This window comes from Artemia franciscana, chromosome 15 (assembly GCF_032884065.1).
Source record: "Artemia franciscana chromosome 15, ASM3288406v1, whole genome shotgun sequence".
Taxonomy (NCBI): domain Eukaryota; kingdom Metazoa; phylum Arthropoda; class Branchiopoda; order Anostraca; family Artemiidae; genus Artemia; species Artemia franciscana.
This window is the reverse complement of record NC_088877.1, coordinates 3,867,081-3,889,697: the sequence shown is the minus strand read 5'-3', so window position 1 is coordinate 3,889,697 and position 22,617 is coordinate 3,867,081. Positions and strand designations below refer to the sequence as shown.

General features: G+C 34.0%; 1 protein-coding gene across 5 annotated transcripts in view; it reads right to left on the bottom strand.

Annotated features, from left to right (window-relative positions):
* The window catches only part of LOC136036715 (ATP-dependent translocase ABCB1-like), a 207,981-nt gene that overhangs the window by 3,302 nt on the left and 182,062 nt on the right, over positions 1-22,617 (bottom strand). For all 5 annotated transcript variants that reach the window (XM_065719053.1, XM_065719051.1, XM_065719054.1 and 2 more), the window contains 5 exons: positions 20,317-20,520; positions 17,182-17,423; positions 12,111-12,267; positions 9,911-10,108; positions 3,183-3,389 (listed from right to left, as the gene is read on the bottom strand). In XM_065719053.1, the coding sequence (XP_065575125.1) occupies positions 3,183-3,389; positions 9,911-10,108; positions 12,111-12,267; positions 17,182-17,423; positions 20,317-20,520 (1,008 nt within the window). The remainder of the gene's footprint in view (positions 1-3,182; positions 3,390-9,910; positions 10,109-12,110; positions 12,268-17,181; positions 17,424-20,316; positions 20,521-22,617) is intronic.

Sequence of the window (22,617 nt, the reverse complement as noted above, 5' to 3'; positions counted from 1 at the left end):
TATCGGAAATTGAAACTTCCTGTTCTTTTTCAAGAGTCAAAAGTGATCAATGGGCAACTAGCCGACGCCCCACTTTCCCAAAGGGCATCCGGTCTAAAAACTTAGATAGGCATTATGTTCAAAATAATTCTAAGACCAAATAACTATGCTTCTGGGGTCGACCCTCCCCCCCCCCCCCGCTCAGGAGAAATGGCTCTGAGTATTGTAATTTGCTTATTGTTACTTTGTACTCGGATATAGCTATTTACGTACTTCCACTTATGGTGCAAGGGCTTTAAGTTATGTGAGTTCCTTATTGTTACTTTGACATTTTGTTTACTATGATACCTTGTTTACTTCGATGCTTTCTTTACTTTGATGCTTTGTTACATTGATGAAAGTATGATGTTGAAAAAAAAATTCATTTTGAAATAAGGAATTTTTTAAAAACTTAAAACTTTTAGCACTCAAAAATGATTAAAAAATTATTTAAAAGAAGACTTTCCGGAAAAAGAAGTTTTTCAAAGAAAAGTAAAAGCCATATTAAACTTAAGATCAGTAAATACAAATAACTATTAAAATCCAAACTCAAAACGAACAAAATCACTGATTAAGAATAAACGAAATCCAAAACGAACAGAAATTAAATGAACAATCATAGCAAAAAACATACAATGGGTACTAATATAAATGAACAAATAAATTTTAAAACGAGCCAAGATTAAACTGAATCCAGCTTGAAACGAACAAAAATCACTACAAACAAGAGTTTTGGTATTGCCTCCTTCTGTCACTGTAAAAGTCTAAAACCTATGTGCTTTATTGAAAACGAATTAAAAGAAAAATATTTCTTTGGAACTTATTACAACATTGAAAGTAAACATATTTAGTTAAATTTTACTAGTTATTCCCAAGACTGTTCACGATAAATATAGTGCCACTACAAACAAGAGTTTCGAAACTACCCCTTCCCTTCTGTATAAGTTTAAAAGATACTGCGTCATTGGTGTTTCACTGGAAATGAATTATATTACAAAGATTTTCTTTTCCAGTTGCTACAGCCTTGAAGATGAAAATAAAAATTTCAGTGAAATAAAATCTTGAACTGATGATCTTTCAACAATTAATGCCATTATAAATCAAATATTCAGTTTGATTTTATTTGTACTTTCCAAGACCGTTCAAGACACATATAGCTTCGGAAATTCGGGACAGGTCTCTTAAAATAAATAGATTGGGAAGGAATTTAATACATTTTTCAAAGAGTAGGGATTAATAATTATCAATAGGAATTTAGGAGAAGACTTGGTATGAGTGATTTTAGATGTAATAATGGGTTTGAACCGAATTCTGTTGCTTATATTTTATGCAGTCTATCCCTTTGGCCTTAGGTAGGTGACCTCAGGTTCCCAGAGATGGTCGAACCTGACAACTTGCCAATGATCTTCAGCTGATAGCAAGTATTTGGAGGCTTGAAAGGGCAACGAACGATCTACGCCAGGGCGGTAACCAGGATTTTTTTATCAGGGTGGAGAGGGAGACTACAAAAGTTTTTTTTTTCTGGGCGGGGTTAGGGTATACAAAAAACTAAAAAACACGTAAGGAATTTGGTTATATTGATTTCTGTTACGTTTTCACGAGTCGAAAAAACATTTCGGGGTGTGGAAAGAGTGTTAAAATTTGCTATCCCCCCCTGGATACGGCCTTGGTCTACGTGTCAGGAAAGGATCCATAAACAAGTTTGAATAGCTAAGGAGAAAGAAGAATTGATTAAAAAGGAACTAGAAAGTGATGACTTTTAGAATGATTGCCATTCGATTTAAAATTTTCCAGAACCTTGCAGAATGGATCGAGCTGTTTTGATGATTATACATAAAATTTATGAGAGCATTTATAGAATTATGGAAGAGATAATTAAGTTTTCGGGCTACTCAATGAAACAGATCCATTAGACGAGGAATTGAATTTGCACAGGCTAGTTGAACATACAAAATTAAGGTCAGATTATAATAGGGTTAAAACAATTAAGAAGAGAGAGGTAGATGGAGGCTAATGAATAAATTAAGAGAGCTTCTAGCGTGAATAATCCTACAGAGTTTTTCCGGTAGTTAAATATTGGATCCGGGTCTCGGGAACAAGAGGAGATGGGCCTGTTGTGACATGGCCAGATCATTTTGGAAATAGGAAGTCACGATCTATCAGGATGAAAGATTCGAATGGTTTAGAGGATAGAGATTTGGTAAAGGGACGGATTTTTGTCAAGATAGGAACCATCCATTCATAAAAGCCGAGGTTTTTTTCTATCCTTTTTTCATCTTTTTTTTTCTTGATAAATGATAAATTATTTTATTTTTGACCCATGCTCAAAGACTACGTAATTTTTCATTTGGTTTGCAAAAATGAAACCACATTATTCAGCTAATTATTTTAAAACCAGAAGACTTATATTATTAAACTCCAAAGATCAGCCGACTCGCTTTTAGAAGCCCTAGTGACTTATGTAGATTATTCGTATGCAGAATGAGCGTTATTACCTACGTGGGTATCTTGCCTGAGTATTGGCTATCTGCTAAATAAATATAAAATAATATATTTGATTACTCCAATTCAGGAAAACGCTGGGGGGGAGGGAGTCTTTTTGAATGACGAAACACGAAAGGTAATTTAAAAATCTACTGCAAGAGGAATATCATTTTTTTTTTTTGGTTGTACATTTAAAATTCCCAAAGCCTCATTTTTTTTAATCTAAATGGAGAGGGGGGGGTATTCTTATTTCTTAATAAAAAAGGTATTATGCCAAATTCAGAGGATAAATGCTCCCCTTCTAGCCACTAGCACCCTTCACCCACATAAAATGTTACTTTTGGCTAATGTTCTAAATATATGGTTGGACCATTCTATTTATGTAGGTCAAATGTTTTTTTTCCGTACTAATTTTTGATAAGTTTTTAGTTTAACACTTCGTCATTTTGGCATATTGGCTTTCGGGTAATTGAACATTCATTTTCTTTAATACTGTACATCCTTTTCAAGTCATAATAATGATTTACCCCTCATAAGCTCAATGCAATCAATCACTTCTTTATTATAATAATAATAATAATAGAAAAAATTATTTTCGACTAGTCAGAATTGCTCTTTCAAGTTCTTGTGCGCATGTTTTCAAAAATATGGAAACATACATCCAGTTTCAAAAGACTTACCATAGGAAGGGAAGCAATGAAATTGTGAATGTTGGCCTTCCTTGCAGATTCTATTATTTCGGCCATTGACACACTCCTGCTGCAGTCTCCATATGCTATATTATCTGCCACAGTTCTGTTAAATAATATTGGCTCTTGACTAACAATACCAATAAATGACCTTAAAGTTTGCAAATTAATCGCATCGATCCTTTTTCCGTCAATTCTCTGAAAAAAACAACAACAAGAATCCTATATAATACTTGTTTCATCTGATCACCCCATGTTTGTTACAATCACAGGGCGTTTTGCACCGGAGACCTGACGGTGCTCTCTGCCAAGAAAGTTTTTATCTCGTTGAAACTTTCTGGAAAAGTATTGGTTGGAGGGAATGCAAAATGAGCACAACAATTTAGTGGGGATTTTTTCCTTCAATCGTTTGTACTTTAAAGTCTATTATTGTTTGATAATAAATTGATTTTTCTGACTTAAACTTGTTTGGTGCTTTTTTAATGCCCTTTACCCGAAAAAGTTCGTTAATTGTTTACTAATGATGAATGACAGACATTTTTGTGGTTATAAGACGCAGCAGCGAGCATTGAACGCACATTACTACAAAGTGTTCAAGATTTTCAGTCACCTAAGTCGCAGTATTAAAGGTATGTCTTTCTATTTCAAATAAATATTTTCAATTTTCAGTTACTATTAAAAAGGTAAGATAACAGTGGCTCTGCGATACTTACCTTTTGATATTATTTTTAACGATATTACTTATCCTTGACCTGTTTTCAGTACCCGGTCTGATGCCCTGTGGGGCCTAAAATCAGGGTAGTTGTTCACTAATTTGAGAGCCCAAAGGCATCTAAATTTGAGATAGCATCTTGCTGATTCCAGTATCTAAGAAATCAAATAAATTGGGTTTCAGTTCTGAAATTTTTTTTTGTTGGGTTCCAAGGGCGGGCCGAACCTTGCCACTTTTTTTCTGGGTTAGAGCAACAACAGATAACTTTTAACTGAAATAAATTTTTTATCATATGACTTTGCATTTTTGCGTCCTTGGGAAGTGGGAGGTACTAGAAAAAAGAAAATTTACTGCCTGTTTCCTTTGATTTTCCAAGCCCCTGAAATTAGAAACCGTTATACGCGTTTCTGTTTAAAACTAATTTTTAAAACCAACGTTTTCCTAGAGGGAGTAGAAAGGGAAGTTGAAAAGGGTAATAAAAAGCAAATTTTATAGCATAGAGATGAAACTAGCACAAATAAACAAACTAATGATATTTCTCTTTGTTTGTAGGATTATAGAAGACTAGCGCTATACTGAAATCGCGAAATAATATAAAAGTTTTGGGAGATTAAAAGCTAACCGACTAAGGACACTTTTTATATGATGAAAGTAAAGCAGTTTAGGTTTTTTGGCTCAATTTTTCTTTCGTTTAGTTTGGTATCACTTCTGAAATCGTATTCGTATATTTTAATACTGTTTGTGTTCAGAAGTGGAATTACTTCTTCTATCATATTTTTTCATGTATTCCCTTCTTCTTTTATTTAATCCTCTGTGAATTTTAATGTTTATACGGAGGGTAAAAATAGATGTCTATTATCATCCTATGAAGTATAACCAAATGCATATATGCTGCTTACAGAATTGTGACAAATATATGGCAATTGACATGATTGGGAAACCACTGTTATATCAGGTTTGTAAACAATTACTCAGCCGGTACCAACATTATATAATAAAAAAAGAAGAAGATTTCAATTTCCTTTTTTGTCTCATATTCAGTGCTGTATTGTTGCACGGCACTTTTATCGTATCTTATTGCTTGTCTTATGCGAGCATTTGTACTTTTTTCCACGCCACATGTGCGACACCGAAGCATTCTGTAAAATTCTTGACGTCTTTGAATGGCCTTTGGGTTAGAGTGACTTTCGGTGACAAATAAGTCTGGTGATATTAATAACGTGATTATGCATGATTTCCACACCAGTGGAAAAATTCAAACAAAAAATTGGGTGGTAATTAGAGGAAACTATTAGCTTTACAAAGAGGGCGTAGTTAGGGCAGCAACTTGCTAATTTCTGGTGCCATTTCCCAAGTGGTGGGACTAGCCAAATATAGGAATATTTTAGAGTGATGTTTAATAGATCATTCAAAAGACATGGTTCATATTTACTTGCTTTCGGTAAATTCCATCATCTACAAGTTCCAAAAAGCACTGAAAATAGATTTTTTAGTGCCATGCCTGAATTTGATATACTGGCGCGATTGGGCTACTAAAACATCGTTTAGAGATGCTAAATAGCGTTTAAATGCTATTACACGTATCTACGTGCCTTTTATGTATTCTATCATCTGTAAGTGCCAAACGGCATTAAAGACGCCACTTTGGAGCCATTTTTCAAGAGGAAAATCTTGGAAGTATAAAAGGGGTACTATTGTGATACTTGTGGTCCATAACCCTTCACTGGTTATTTATAATTGTCTTTTCCACATGTATCCGTCTCAACCTCCCTAGTAATTTTCATAAATCATCTGTTCATCAGCAGTTTACTGTAACATTAGCAGGACTAGCAGGCTACCACACCATCGTAGAAAGCTATTCAAAGGCTGATTTAAAAGCTATAGCTTATATCTACGCGCTTTTTAAGCTCTACCATCTGTATGCGCCATAAAGCAACAAAATAGAACTGCTTGTGTCATCCATGCATACTTTTGTACGAGTCTGACATTTTTTTTGTAGAGGGAGGGGTCCAAATGGGTACCCCCACCCCCTTTTCCCCCTGAATGCTGCAATTTGAGAAGTTAAACATTCTTTGTAGTATTATAGCAGAAATAAATACATTAATGATCCCACAATTTTCGGTAAATTATATTAACCATTCATTTAAAACTCTTTTAACGTCCTTCAGTTTTCAAAAGTCTTTTTAAGTATTATAAAGGGCAATATTTCATAAATAGATAACATAATATTTTTTATCAACTATATTTTTATGATTTTTAAATACAAGCTTGAAATTCACAACAGGAGATCGCGCAAAAATGTCTTTCCATCCACATCTGATAGCCACTTTGTACCCTTAACGAGCTCTCTCATTGAGAGCCAAAGAGAACTTTCAAATTGTCGTAATGTAACTTACTGGGTTTTACTATAGCCTTTTCTACGTATGATAAACAGATGGAGGCAGTCTTACAAAGTTTACTTCTAAATAAAAATTGGAAAACGTTAATAAAAAAACATTTTTATTATCAACCCCCTTTGCTGCGTGTTTAATCCCTCCACTTGAGATCACAATGCAATAACATTTTGATTCTCCTGTCAGCAGTTCTGCAAAAGAAAAAGTCTGTAAGTAATTCACTTTAAAGCTCTTCGAGCTGATTTTTCCTTTGACCACTCAATAAATGGGGATATGCTTTAGGATCCCAGTTGAAAAATTCATAATAGGGTGGAGTTTAGTGAAAGTTAAGTCCTAGACTAAATTTTGTGTCTGTATTTTTACAAACGATGAATCTCCATGTAGCCATTTTAATCTACGAATCCATGTAAGACAATCTAATGAGTCTTTCTCCATTTGAAGAGGAATAAAATTTTACTAAGTGGTCCCAGAAAACAAAAATCATAATTTTTTTGAAATTAAAAGAATTCCAGCTCTAGCTGTAACATTTTCTAAGGAAAATACATTTTTTCATACAAATTAAGGATATGTTTTCAGATATTTTGTGAAAGATCATTCACTTAAGCCAAAGATCATTCACTTAAGAAATATAATTCACTTAAACCCATCACAAGGCTACATCTTATTCTTTTGCTCTCATGCTCAACTGATTTACCAAAAATAGTGTTATTAAAAAGTTTTAAAAGTCAATTGTCTATTCCAAAAGTATCACTTTTTTTTACTTGACTTGTATCACATAAAGCACAAACGAACGTGCAATAAGTATTAGTATAACTTAAAGTTCAACTTAGCGCTCCCAGACCATAGTTATTCTATTGGTCAAAAAGGGCATCAAATTCCTGCGCCATCAAAATAAGGCATAATCAATTTACGCTTTGACCGAAATAACCTGTATTAAGTGATCTGTTTTAGCCACTCGTGATATAGTTTTTCGCTCGATTTCTTCTTATTTTTCACACATATTCCTTATTTTTAAACTTAGAGTACACGAAACTAAAGTCTTTTTTAAGTAAATATTAAATTTTAGGTGTTTTTTTATTTTTAAGGCGTATATGGCTGTTTAACCTTCCAATAAACCAATTTAAAGAATTAGATTTCATTATAATGCCACGATATTTAAGCAGAGATTCTTGAAATGCAACAAACTGTATGTGCTATCGGTTACAGTGTCAATCAATAGCGCGAACGACGCTAATGAACTTACCACATCACCTTCCATTGCGTCCTGAAATATTAGTAATAATTGCCAGCAAGTTGATTTTCAAGAGCCAGATCGACCAATTAAAGCAACAATTTTTAGGTGTTTGATCTGATTTTTTCAAGAGCCAGATCGAGCAATTCAAGCAAAAATTTGTACCTGTTTGATCTGATTTCATGCTTTGTTTTTCAAGAGCCAGATCGGGCAATTCAAGAAAAAATTTGTACGTGTTTTATCTGATTTAATGCTTTGATTTTTTCAAGAGCCAGATCGAGCAATTCAAGCAAAAATTTGTACCTGTTTGATCTGATTTAATGCGTTGAATTTTTCAAGAGCCAGATCGAGCAATTCAAGCAAAAATTTGTACGTGTTTGATCTGATTTAATGCGTTGAATTTTTCAAGAGCCAGATCGAGCAATTCAAGCAACAATTTGTACGTGTTTGATCTGATTTAATGCTTTGATTTTTTCATGAGCCAGATCGAGCAATTCAAGCAACAATTTGTACGTGTTTGATCTGATTTAATGCGTTGGATTTTTCAAGAGCCAGATCGAGCAATTCAGGCAACAATTTGTACGTGTTTGATCTAATTTAATACTTTGATTTTTTCAAGAGCCGGATCGAGGAATTCAAGCAAAAATTTGTACGTGTTTGATCTGATTTAATGCGTTGAATTTTTCAAGAGCCAGATCGAGCAATTCAAGCAAAAATTTGTACGTGTTTGATCTGATTTAATGCGTTGAATTTTTCAAGAGCCAGATCGAGCAATTCAAGCAACAATTTGTACGTGTTTGATCTGATTTAATGCTTTGATTTTTTCAAGAGCCAGATCGAGCAATTCAAGCAACAATTTGTACGTGTTTGATCTGATTTAATGCGTTGAATTTTTCAAGAGTCAGATCGAGCAATTCAAGCGAAAATTTGTACATGTTTGATCTGATTTAATGCGTTGAATTTTTCAAAAGCCAGATCAAGCAATTCAAGCAAAAATTTGTACGTGTTTGATCTGATTTAATGCGTTGATTTTTTCAAGAGCCAGATCGAGCAATTCAAGCAACAATTTGTACGTGTTTGATCTGATTTAATGCGTTGAATTTTTCAAAAGCCAGATCGAGCAATTCAAGCAAAAATTTGTACGTGTTTGATCTGATTTAATGCGTTGATTTTTTCAAGAGCCAGATCGAGCAATTCAGGCAACAATTTGTACGTGTTTGATCTAATTTAATACTTTGATTTTTTCAAGAGCCGGATCGAGGAATTCAAGCAATAATTTGTACGTGTTTGATCTGATTTAATGCGTTGAATTTTTCAAGAGCCAGATCGAGCAATTCAAACAAAAATTTGTACGTGTTTGACCTGATTTAATGCGTTGATTTTTTCAAGAGCCAGATCGAGTAATTCAAGCAACAATTTGTACGTGTTTGATATGATTTAACACGTTGATTTTTTCAAGAGCCAGATAGAGCATTTCAATCAAAAATTTGTACGTGTTTGATCTGATTTCATGTTTTGATTTTTTCAAGAGCTAGATCGAGCAATTCAAGCATCAATTTTTGTACGTGTTTGATCTGATTTCATGATTTGATTTATGTTTGCTAAGGCTTACGTAATACATATGTAGAGAGTTACTATCGTAACATTTATTATAGCAACAGATGTCCAAGCGTGCTGGAATCAGTAAAGATCTATTCCGACTTTAGATGGCTTCGGGATCGAAAAATAGCAAGCTACTACTTCACGTTTATATTTTGAGGAGCACCAGTCCGGATAACAAAGCCCCGATTTTAGTGAAAACTGTAATAACGCTGCATGACGTTAATAAACTTACCAATTCACCTTCTTTTGCATCATAAAATCTAAGAAATAATTGCATGCATGTTGATTTTCCACAGCCCGGGTGACCAACTAAAGCAACAGTTTGCCTTTGATTGACATTCAAGTTCAAATCTTTTGAAACTTTGACATGAACTGCAATAAATGCAATAACGCTAAATGACGTTAATAGACTTACCACTTCACCTTGTGTTGGATCTTAAAAACTGAGTAATAATTGCATGCATGTTGATTTTCCATAGCCTGGGTGACCAACTAAAGGAAAAGTTTGCCCTTGAAGGATATTCAAGTTCAAATCTTTTAAAATTTGGACCTGAACTGCAGTAACTGGAATAACGCTACACGACGCTAATGAACTTACCACTTCACCTTCTGTTGGATCCTAAAATCTTAGTAATAAATGCATGCAAGTTGATTTTCCACAGCCTGAGTGACCAACTAAAGCAAGAGTTTGCTCTTGATTGATATTCAAGTTCAAATGTTTTAAAATTTGGACCTGAACTGCAGTTACTGCAATAACGCTACATGACGTTAACAAACTTACCACTTCACCTTCTGTTGGATCATAAAATCTGAGTAATAATTGCATGCAAGTTGATTTTCCACAGCCTGAGTGACCAACTAAAGCAACATTTTGCCCTTGATTGATATTCAAGTTCAAATCTTTTAAAACTTGGACTTGAGGCCGTGTTGGGTAGGAAAATTTTATATTGGCATAATCAACGTGTCCTTCAATTTCTTCCTGTAAGAGAAAATGCACAATAGAACACTCATGATTAAGCAAAAAAGAGAAATTGGACCCAAGCGATTCAGACATAATAAACAAAAATGAAAAACAGTATGTTTGGTTTTCTAAAATTAGATTTAACCACTGGGCATTTAGAGAGGCTTTTGAGAAAACGACGAAACAAAAACAAAATAATAAAGAATATACATAAGAAATATCTAAGTTTTTAGTGCATTATTTTATGAAGATGCAAATTTACGCCCTGTATTTGTGAGAATTAACTATATGAATGAAAAAGATAAGCTGGAAAAAGGGGATATAACTAGACAGATTTTGGGTCAAGATAAGTTATTTTGTTAAAACTTAAAAACTGTTAAAATGGATATTTTCATACGACGGTGTATTTTAATTCATTTGTTTGTGAGTCTACGTGGTACACAAAAACAGTCTTTTAAAGTAAAGAAGGTAGTCCTGATGAGAGGAGGTGCGATTTAACAAACATCTTATTCAACCTTTTACTATCAGAGAAATTTAATTAAATATCAAATGTACTTGCATAGCATAACATAGAAAATAAATATTTGACCATATCTATACGAAAACATCCAAAACACAAAATAAACAAAGAGACCGTTAAAACTACAATCTTTCTCTCATGATGGGTTTTCATTTAAACAAACACAAACCGAATATTTAGCGAACAGAGATATGCACTTTGAGGAGGTGACGGGGGGGGGGGGGTAGGCGTCGCAAAACATTGACAAAAAAGAGGAATAATTTCAAATATTTGAAAGCCATACGCTTCCCTCTGTGCAGGTGCTTTTATCTTTTTCTATGTCCTATCTGTTTTGTTAAATCTGATTTTAAAATCACGTATATTCAGCGGTTTTTAGTTAATTCGAGTCGATTATTCTAATTTCATTTCACACTAATTAATTGGAATAGGTTGCTTCAAAACAGTGTCTACAATTTTACAAGCCACGACTGTACGTTCAAAGTACTGATTATTTCTTATCTAGAAATCAGATTTTTCTTGAAAAATTGATTTTTGAAAAAAAAAAATTGAAAAAAAAAAATCTTGAAAAAAAAATTATTTTTCAGATTCATTACTCATCTGATAGATATTGATTTAAAATCTGCGCAGTAATCGTTTCTCTTCCTAAGGCAAAACCAGTTGTTTAGCAGTTATAATTACCCTGCTTTTGTCTAAGCAACCATTAATCTGAAGTACTCTTTGCGGCGGTGCTTGAAATTTGAAATTTTTTCTATTTAAACAAAATATTTCAGAGGATTATTTTTCCTACTTTTTTTTTCATGAAATTGTTTGATTATATCTGAATCAAGATGTATACTCTCGCGAGTCTTTACATTGGTGTGTGGATTCGCGCTTAGCAAGGTTTAAGAATCTAGAGACGAACAAAAAATTTAAAAACGAGCGGAATGAATAGTTGTAAATAAAAGTAATTCTAGTTTTACTTCCATAACAAAATATTTTGGTTCTATTCAAACTTAAGATTTTTCTACTTTCTTTACGGACTTTTCTAGAAGTAAGAAAACCTCAAAATATATTGGAGGAAGAGCACAGTAAACCTCGGAAAATTTTCAACAAGAGCACAACTAAGGGGAAGAAGAGGTCGGGTATCACTCGAAAGTTTCAAGGAACCAACACATTGGAATTAATCTTATTGTTTTAGCACAATTTAGCTCGTGTATGAGCATTTGTCGGGACACCGGACGATTTTGTCGGATTATTCTTTAAATCCCTTCACAACTCAAAATCCAAGCTGTATCCCTGGGTGTACACACCTAAGAACATATAAAAAAAAACAACTTTTAAGTAATTTAAAACTCCCCTAAACTTCAATCCCACTTAAGTGAAAAAAAACCGCATCTAGCATTTAAATGATAATAATAATAAAATTGTTTTTCCGTCGATCATGTCTTTAATATTTTATAAAAGTAAGAAAAGAAAGGAAAAATAGTATTAAAGATAAAGAAAAAGGGAGCTAGATCTTACCAAGTTTTCACCAGCTCTGGTTGAAATATCTATTTTAGGAGTTCTGTCAAGTAGGTTGAATATTTTTACGGCAGCCACCTTTGCTTTGTTGTAGTTCGGTGTAAGAGCAACAGCTTGGCCTACCAGCAAAGTGCCAAAAATCAAAGATTCACTTGTTCTAAAAGATATTTCTTGTTTATTTGGCAGTTTAAACCATCCGATCCCAAACTTATTTGGCCCACCGCCGTATTTTAGGAAATAAATTACCAGTTCCTAACAATAGGTGAACAGAAACATATATGCATGAATGTCAAATACAGTTTAAAAAATACAAACCAAAATTTACGAGGGCTACAAAAACAATGAAAATTAGATACGTAATTTTGACACTATAAAACAATTTGTTTACCTTAGAACAGACAGTTAATATAGAAGAGTTAAAACTTTCTAAAAATCTAGCAGTCAATGAGTGGACTTGCTTGACTGAATTTAACCTAGAAAAAAAATGGATGCTCTTTAATGTTCATAATTCTATAATGTTCAAATCGATAATTGGATAAGAATATGTTAAGAAAATAAGTCACTGAGGCTAGGAATAAGTGAAAATGAAAAGGTTACGTTGGGTAACGAAAACACTGATCAGGTGGACGACATCGCCTACCTTGGTAGTATTATTAGTAAAGCCCCTTGGGAGCAGAAAAAATGCTAAAAGTAGAATAGCCAAGGCTCAAGGTGTTTTTTTTAACAGTTAAAGAAAGCTTGGAAAAATAGGAAGATAAGTGTTTAAACCAAGATAAGAATATTGGAAGCCAAAGTGATGATGGTTGTAAAATAAGGCTTTGAAGCATGGGCGCTCCAAAAAGCCATGAAGATTTAATAGATGTTTACCAGAAAAATTACATACGGACTGTTCTGGGTACCCGGCTGATTGATCGTATTTCAAGAAGAAGGCTGTATGAAAAGTGTGGTCCAGTCCTGCTTTCTAAGGCAATAATAAGAGAAAGGATGAGCTGGCTAGGTTCTGCGGATTAACGATGATAGATTGCCAAAGATTTTCGGCAAACCGTCTAGGGTAAAACAGAAAGTAGGTCCCGTGGTTGGGATAGAAAGGTGTCATAGAGAAAGATTTGAAAGAAATGAAAACTTCCTGGGAGGATGTACACAAGGAAGTAGTAGGAAGTTGTAGTAGTGGGTAATTTGATGTGATGGAGTTTCTTGCATCCTATAATTTTTGTACAGTGATTTCTGTTTTTGAAAAAGTTCTTGATTTAAGTGTTAGCTGTGCCATTTTAAAAACGTATATAAATTGTAAGATGTGAACTAGCGTGCGTAAGAAACAAGTGCATATAAAGGTTGATGAATAGTCTTATATTTATTCCATTATTATGGAAAAGAAAGGCAGAGGTAAACTTAATCGAATCGAAGCAGAATTATCAGACCCGTTGATGAACTTCACTAGTTATTCTAATGGTAGTGTTCTCGCTGATTGTCAGAGGTCAAATACAGAGAATACTGTTAAAATCCTGAAATGGATCTGTTCATTAATACGAATATTGAGGCATTTAAGTATAAACTAGGTGGTTCAAGGAAAAACCACGTATCTGCTCAAATTTGTGATTTTCACACTTTAACACAGTACTACTCGCCGAAATTTTTTGCGTCGAATGGTCTGTGTCTCGATTCCCTCCAACTCATAAATTGCAAGATATGGACACGGTGGAAACGCCGCATCTCGGAGTACCATAGAGGAAAGTCAAACGGAAACCACGTATCCCATACCGTCTTCTTCACGACATATATTGTCTCCGGAAGAACAGAATCGTTAGCAGTGAAGTAACATAAGCAACATTCTAAATGAGATAGTTATTGTTCTTACAGAATGTATAACGTTAATTAACACATTGTTTGATAAGTAGTGTGTAAAGTCTCTGTGGATATGAGCCACAGTTCATCAGAATCTGACTATATTCCCAGAGAAGATATTGAAGCTGAGGCACCTCAGCTGGAAGAAAAGGACTCTGAAAGTTTACCCGAAGCTAGTGTTTCGAATGGCGAAGGTGCCCACTATGAAGCCTTTGATTCAGACAGTAAGGAAGCAGATACAACTGGTTCAAAAACATTAAGAGAGAAAGCCACAGACGAGGAAGAAGCTGCTTGTCTAGATCAGGTATCTGAATCAGCTTCAGATAGTGAGGATAGTTTTTCACTTACAAAAAGTGTGCAAATTTGAACAAGAGAAAGAAAATCTTGAGAGACTTAAGAAAAGAAATGAGGAAAGGTGGAGATAAAACTAAAGCAATTAAAATCAGGCTAAATAGTGTCTTTAGAAAATTCAAGGTGTAAGTTTTCAAAACCTTTTCAGACAAATGAAGAGAAGGGAGCTTTTATTACTATTGGGGGCTCAGTAATAAAATCCGAGCGCCTAATAGACACATATTTTATAATCTCATTACTGCCAAGAATTATCTGCCTTAAACTTCAAAAACAAGTCGAACCTATTCAGGCTGTGCACCAAATAGGCCTACTGCAGAAAAATTAAAAAAATGAAGGGGTTGAAGGGGAATGATGGGGAACCTTAAAACGTCGTCAAGGAGTTGCACTTCGGCTTCCACAAGCAGGGTAGGATAACTGTGCAGTCTGTGAAATGGTGTAGTCCGATCAGAATGAGACAGAAAGTGAGAAGTATGTCATACATGAGCCATATAGTAATATAGTACATATAGTCATATAGTACAGAAGACAGCAACCAGGCACTACATGGAATTCATCATCCAATGTTCTGGAACTGACCAGTGTCCCGTTGGTGCATGCTTTGATCGAGAAAACGTACTTAGCGCGCCAGACAGAGAGGAAATGCTTATTGGGTTTTCTCAAGCTATACTAGCAGCCCATCGTTAACATATAAAGCTTCTATGGAAGGCGTGGTCGTATAAACTTTGAAAGAAGTTCATTCAACCGGATTTAGAAGTTTATTATGTCCCATTTAAAAATCAAAATGGATCAAAAAGTAACAAATCCCCCCCCCCTTGTGCCTTTTCTCCAAATGCATCTTATCAAATTTTTATATAGCCATAGAATAGTCCAAAATTCAAATTACTATAACATAGGGGTTGAGAAATCCTTCATAGTCCCCGGGGTAAGGATTGCAAATTAGGTAAGTCGCATGTTATTAGGGTAAAAGGTTTTTGTGGAATGGGTGGTTATGTTAACATTCGACCGGAAATTGCAACTTTCATGTCTTTTTTAAGAGTCAAAAGTGATTAATGGGCAACTAGCCAAGGCCCCACTCTCCTAAAGGGCATCCGGTCCATTTTGAGATGGCCATTTTGCTCAAAATAGTTCAAGGGCCGACTAACTATGTATCTGGGGTTGAAGCACCTCCCAGCCCCTAGGAAATGGCTCTGAGTTACGGAACTTGCTTATTGTTGCTTTGATGCTTGGGTTTAGTGATTTACGTCGCAACTTTGATTTATGGTGAACGGGCAATAAATTGTACAAGTTGCTTATTGTTACATTGATACCTTGTTTACTTTGATTTTTTCTTTACTTTGTTATTTTTCTTATTTTAATGTTGTTACATTGATACTAGTTTGCTGTTAAACTGACGAAGTTTCCTGTTGAATTTTTTTTGAAATGTAGAATTTTTAAAAAATTTGAACCTTTTTACAATAAAAAAAAAACAAACATTAATTAAAAAACTTTCCGGAAAAGAGGATTTAAAAGCGATAAAGACCACATTAAACTTAAGACCGGGAGAAACAAATATCTATTAAAGTTCAAACTTAATATGACAAGGAATTACTATTAAACAACAAATGAAGTCTAAAACGACCAAAAATTAAATCAACAATATTAGCAAAAAACATGCAACAAGTACTAATATAAGCAAATAAGTAAATCTTGAAGCGAGTAATGATTAAATTGTACATGCAAATCAAACTTGAAACGACAAAAAATATTTTGATATTGAGGTATAAATGAAACCCAAAACGAACGGAAATAAAACAAACAATCAATGAAAATACAAATACAGTAGATAATAATATAAATGAATAAACAGATCTTAAAACGAATGAAATTTCAATTGAATATGCAAATCAAGCTTGATACGAACAAAAATCACTACAAACAAGAGTTCGGATATCGCCCCCTTCTCTGCTTACAAAAGTCTAAAACCTATTGCATCATCGGTGCTTTATTGAAATGTGTCTTGAAAAGACTTGAAAACCACAAATAAAATCAAATTATTATTTGATATACATATTTGATATACTATTTGATATATAATGATTATAACTTCGAAAGATCATCAGTTCAAGATTTTATTACACTGTAATTTTTATTTTCATTTTCAATGTTGTAATAACTGGAAAAGAAAATATTTGTAATATGATTCATTCTCAGTGAAGTGCCAATGGCGCAATAGGCTTTAGGTGTTTACAGTTAAGGAAGGGGGCATAAACCGAATATTTGATGCACAATGATATTAATTGCTGAAAGCTCATGGGTTCAAAATTTTACTGTAATTTTAATGTTTATTTTCAATATTAAGCACAAAAGAAAATATTTGTAATACAATTCGTTTTCAGTAAAGCGCCAATAGTAATTTCTTTAATAGTAATTTGTTTAACAGTAATTTCTGGTTCTTTTGAGTTAGAATTTTACCAGGTATTTGTTTCTGCTAATCTTAATTTTAATATGGCCTTTACTTTTCTTTGAAAAACTTCTTTTTCGGAAGGTTTTCTTTTAATTAATTACAATAAATAACCAAGTCAAACTCAAACGATCAAAATTATCACGAGTAGACCTGACAGCCCCATGCCTTCTCAAGGCCAGAACATAATTTTATACTTTACTGAAAAAAAATGACTCTAGATTGTCAGTTTGATATACATTATAAATATTTATTAAAGTAAAAAAATTAAAAATTAAAATATTTTTTTTTACCCGGGCCACTTTAAGTAACTAACCCCTGTAATATTGAAATTTCTTATTCCCTGTCAAACACTTAAATTAAAAATTGTATTCATTTAATATCTAACCCAGGCAGATTGAACTGTACTTATCAATTCGTGAAGAAGAGGGTACTTACTTAAAAACATTTTCAAATGTCATCTCATTCTGGGAAACTAAATAGCCACCATAATACATGCATACCGCATATGCCCAACTTGATATTGCTTGGGAAAATCCAAAAACCACTCCTCGAACATGAGAGTGTCGAATCGTTTTTTCGTGAGACTTTCTCAAAGCTTCGATATATTGCTCTACATATACTTTTTCCAGAGATAAGCTAGCAATCGTTCGGATATTCGAAATGCCTTCCATCGCTATCTGTAGGTAAAAGAGCTTAATAACGTACTGAAGAGAATTATTTGCAAGATAACATATGAAAAATATTATTCCTAATGATAATCTGATAAGCAGCATTTCTATTTAGGATGAAATAACTATATAATAAAAGCCCGAACTTATAATCACATTCAGCCAAAAATAAAGAGTTAAGAGAAAGGTAGGAGAAAGGTATTTATGATGAAATAACTATCAAATAAAAACCCGAACTTATAATCACATTCAGCCAAAAATAAAGAGTTAAGAGAAAGAGTCAAACTTTAGCGTAAAGAGCGGGGCGTTGAAGAGGAAAAGCCCCTTTCATATACGGAGTAATTTCTGTTCGTTTTAAGTTTTAATGTCGCTCCTTACTTTATTTTAAAAAACTTATTTTTTTTTTTAATTAATCTTTATCCAAGCCAGACGAGACTAAGAATCAATAGTGGAAAGGGGTCTTAGCTTTTCTTGTAATTCTTCAAAGCACTCTCTTAGTTTCTTTTCGCAAATCCAAATTATTATCGTAATGGCTTATAAATAAGCTGTGAACAGTTGAAACCCCTTTTTGCACACTGAACAATGGTCTGCGTAGTGCTGGTACCGATTTCCGAATGTTTTGCCTTCGACAAGGAGAGTTATTCGTTGTTAGGGATAGATTCTGCGACGCTTCGCGTGTTTTTTTCTAGGCATCTGTAGGCACCGCTGGGTCGACTCTGGGTCTGGGTTTACAGCTGGGTCGACTCTGGCTAACCTTAGCCGGTCACATACTGACCCCGTTCCAAACAAAATAACCTGTGAGACTAGGAGTCAAACCCCTTTCCTAGGGGTTTCAAACTACTTGGCTGAGCGGCTCGACATCTGAGACGTTAAGTGACAAATCTCAATATTTATAAGGAGGCTTTTTTTTAACCACTCATCAGAAAAAAATTTATGTATCCTTTTAAAGCTAACCTTGAAAATGACTGTTCGTCTTTTGCCCTATAAAACATCTTTATAAGATACAGAGTGGTGTCAATTTAAGCATACATAGGGAGGATAGAACAGAATGAAGATGCAAAATAATGGTTTTTTTTCAAAGTCAAGGAAAGGAGAGCCTTTTTTATATTTCGTTTTTTATAAAAATACCAAAAAGATATTTTTCAAAATCTATCGAGAAATGACTCCCATACCCCTCCCCGTTGGCGCCTTTGCACATGCATTGTATTTTCAAGGACTATGATAAGCTAGTATGAGATTGTTTAAACTTTTTTTCGAAAATCATGTAAATATTCTCAGGCTCTTAGCTTTTCGTGGGTAACATTAAACTTAATAAATTTAACATATCTGGAATCAGAGGAAGCTTTCTAGTGTTGCAACTGCAACTACTTGCAACTGCAATGGCTGCTTGGTGCAACTCAGAAGTGCTACTAGTAATGATAGAAAGTGTGATGACTCTTGTATTGAAAATACTAGGTTTGCCACTGCAAAAATAAAACGAGACAGTTTATTAAAATTCGTGTTACAGAGGGCATCGGTTACAATTAAAATATATCTTACCATTTTTTCCTTCTTTATCTTTACAGTAAAGTAGACTTTAAAAGCCTCCTGTAACTCATCGCTAAATTTTAGGATCAAATATGATATAAATACAAAAAAAAATTGTTTCTAGGTACATTCTAAAATTATTACTGAGATTTGCAGATAAATCATAGCAGAAAATAACCAGGAACTTATACTGAAAATGAAATGACAATAATGAAAGAAAATCCTTTTAGCAAGTGTAGCTTTGGCAAAAAATTGTCTGGATATTAGTATTATAATTGAATATTTGATGTCATTAGAAGGGGACTGCCCCCGGCTTTTTATAGCATCTATACCTCTAATACATGATTTTATTCTTATTCTTAATGAAATGGAGAGCAGAAAATACAGTTAGATTTCAGACAAATATTCCTTTTTCCTTTGTTCTTGTGATCAGTGTGTTTAAAGGGAGAAATCAATATTTCCTTCATTAATGACAAAAACGTCGTGTACGTTGTGTACTCATTAATAGGGCCAATTGAGGATATGGTTAAATAAGATGGAAGTCTGCCATCCTAGAACCCCCTTTCCAAATCTGGAAACATACCTTTTGGGGAGGAAAGATAGTTGAAACTTTTTATTTTTCAAAATCTAAGGAGTAACAGGCCCCACCACCCCTCTCCGTTGGCGCCTTTGCAGATTGCATTTTCAAGGACCACGTAGAGTAACAAACTAAGTGGAATTAATGGAACCAACATTAGGATATTGGTGACCATAGTAATTGAAGCAGGAGTTAGTTTTAAATACTCTACAATTTCAGTCATATTTAGGATAGGTTTTAAACTAAGCAGTCTATTAAGCAGGTGGAACTTTTTATCGGTATTCATACTTGATATCTCCTCGTCGTTACAAGATTTATCGTAGACATAATTCTATGAGCTAATCGTTGTCTATTGTAAACTAGTATTATTTACATGCGACATTACTATCGCATGTGTTTGGGCATACATTCATACTACATGGGCTAGTATTTGTATGTTGATGGTGGTATATTTTAGTTCTTGAAATGAAAGTGTTTTCGGAATAAAAATATCAAATTGTTAATTTAGTTTTGCTTTTTCATTCTTGATATCATTATTTAATAGGAAGTAACAAATACATAATTTTGAATTGAAATAACTGGTGAATGGTCCGTACATGAAAATATAAACCTAGAAGAGATCAGGATGCGGAGAGATCGCTTTGTGAGCTATTAAATAACTGTAACCAAAAGACGAGAAATTTGAAAAAACAGCAAGTTTTAAACACTTATTAATGATTTTTTCTATTTCACTGATGTTTGATCTTACTCTTTTTCTAGTTTTCACTCACAAAAGAAAAACTGTCGAAAACAATTCACCTTAGCAGATTTTCCAACAGCTTTTCGTTCAACAGCACTTTGCCCCATAATGATCTTTGCTTGAAGAAACATAGCCACTAGCAATATTGGTACAAAGCAAGCTGTGACCAAACCCAATCGATAATCGAAGTATACACTTAAAATTAGTGCCATAGTGAGTGTCACTGCCACTTGTGAAATTGTACCAAGACGAGATCCTGTCGCCTAGAAGAAAATTAATTACTAGAACTCATTATTCAGTTTCCCCAAAAAATGTTAGCCATGAAATATACATTAACGAACTTGATTGATGGAACTATCATAGAAGCATCATAATCATGCTATTTCTTTCAAAACTCCCAGAAGAGTGATACGAATAATTTAGAATTGTTTTCCAAAACGAATTCGACTGATGATATTTCATTCAATTATTTACCTATGTACAATTGCTGACTGAATCCTGACTTGTAAACTTCAAAAGGGAAACTCGGCATAATATTATTAGTTATTAGTTAGTTACTCGGCATATTATTATATTATTAGTTATATTACATTATTATATTATTAGTTATATTATATTATATTATATTATATTAGTTATATTATATATTATAATATTATTAGTAATAATATTATACTATTTGCTGTAACTGTTTGCTGTGTTTGCTTGTTATACTGTAACAAGTTATATAATTATATTATATTTTATTAGTTATATTATTATATTATATTATTAGTTACTCGGCATAATGTTATTAGTTTATTTTTTTCTTACTTTTTTTTTAGCTCAGGGCTTTCGTGAGGAGGAAGTTATCATAGCAACTTCGAAAGATGCTCATTCGATTGTCAATTGAAAGTTTTACTGTCATTTCCAAATGTTGAAAGTGACTGGAGGGCGAAGAGCCCCCCCCCCCCGGCACGTCCATTATTTCCAAAAACGTATCCAATAAAAATTTTGAAGTTGCCGTTTTGTTAGACGTAATTGAAAGGATCAGTAATTATGTCTCTGAGGATTACAACCTCCCCCAACAGCCCTCAGGGTAAGGGTTTTATTTATGCCTCGGGGGTATATAAAGCTTTTATGGAAACGGTGGTCTATATAATTCTAAGGGAGCTCATAGAGTTAGAAAATGGATTTTCTAGCACCCCTCTTAAGAGTTGAAGTGATCGGAGGGCAACTATCCCCCCACCCCCTAATTTCGTATTTTACACAAATGCGTTAGATAGAAATTCTAAGACAGCCATTTGTCCAAAAACAGTCTAAAGATAACATAACAAGGCCTATGGGTTGACCCAACCTCCCAGACTCTAAGGGCAAGGTTTGTAAATTATGCCCCAGGGTGCATAAAGTTCTTATAGAAGGGGTGATTGTGTGAAATTTAGAGGATATTCGTTTGATTGTAAATTCAAAGTTCTAGCTCCCTTTTAAGCGTCGAAAGTGATGGAGACCATCTACCCCCCTGCCTACCATCCTCTTTCCCAAAATGCATACGATCAAAATTGTGATACAGCCATTTTTTCCAAGGGAGTCCAGAGAGTATACAACACAGCCTTCAGAGTAGACCCAACCCCCCAGAGCCCGAGGGTAGAAGTTGTAAGTTTTGCCTCAGGATGTATAGTTTTTTTATGGAACGGGTGGTCACATAAATTTCGGATGAGAGAGGGCTCATTTGATTGGAAGTTCAAGCCCCCTTTTTAAGAGTCAAAAGTGAGTTGAGGGTAACCAGCCCCTACTGAACAATCCTATCATTCCACAAAATACATCTAATCCACATTTTAAGAGAGTTATTTTTTTCTGTATTGTAAAAGATTCAGTAGCTATGTTTTTCATGTTTGTTTGGGTGTTGGAGTTAATGTTTTATGTTTAACCTCTCCCCATTCCTCAGGGCGATGGATGCAAGTTAGGCAATTCGTTCATTGTTAATATACAGTTTATGTTACTGAGAAAAGTATGCATGTTTGAAGTCTACTTTCCAAAGAGACAAAAAGCATTAAGGTGAGCCTTTCAGAGAGTGTTGACGGGAGTGTTGAACTGAATCAAAACACGTTATGTGAGGAAGGATCGTCAAAAGGTTGTGACTCATAAATGACTGCGTAAATTAATTTGTAACTTTCAGATGATAAGGGAGATGATCAGAAAGGCAATATTTGCATGCTATCACTACTAGTGCATCTACCACTATCACTAATACTAGCACTACTACTATTACTACCTCACTACTCCATTTAAAATACTGAGGGGAAATTTGAACTAAATCAAAAGACACTATGTGCATTTACATGGTCAAAAGAGCGCATCTCAAGAATTGAATTGAGTACGAA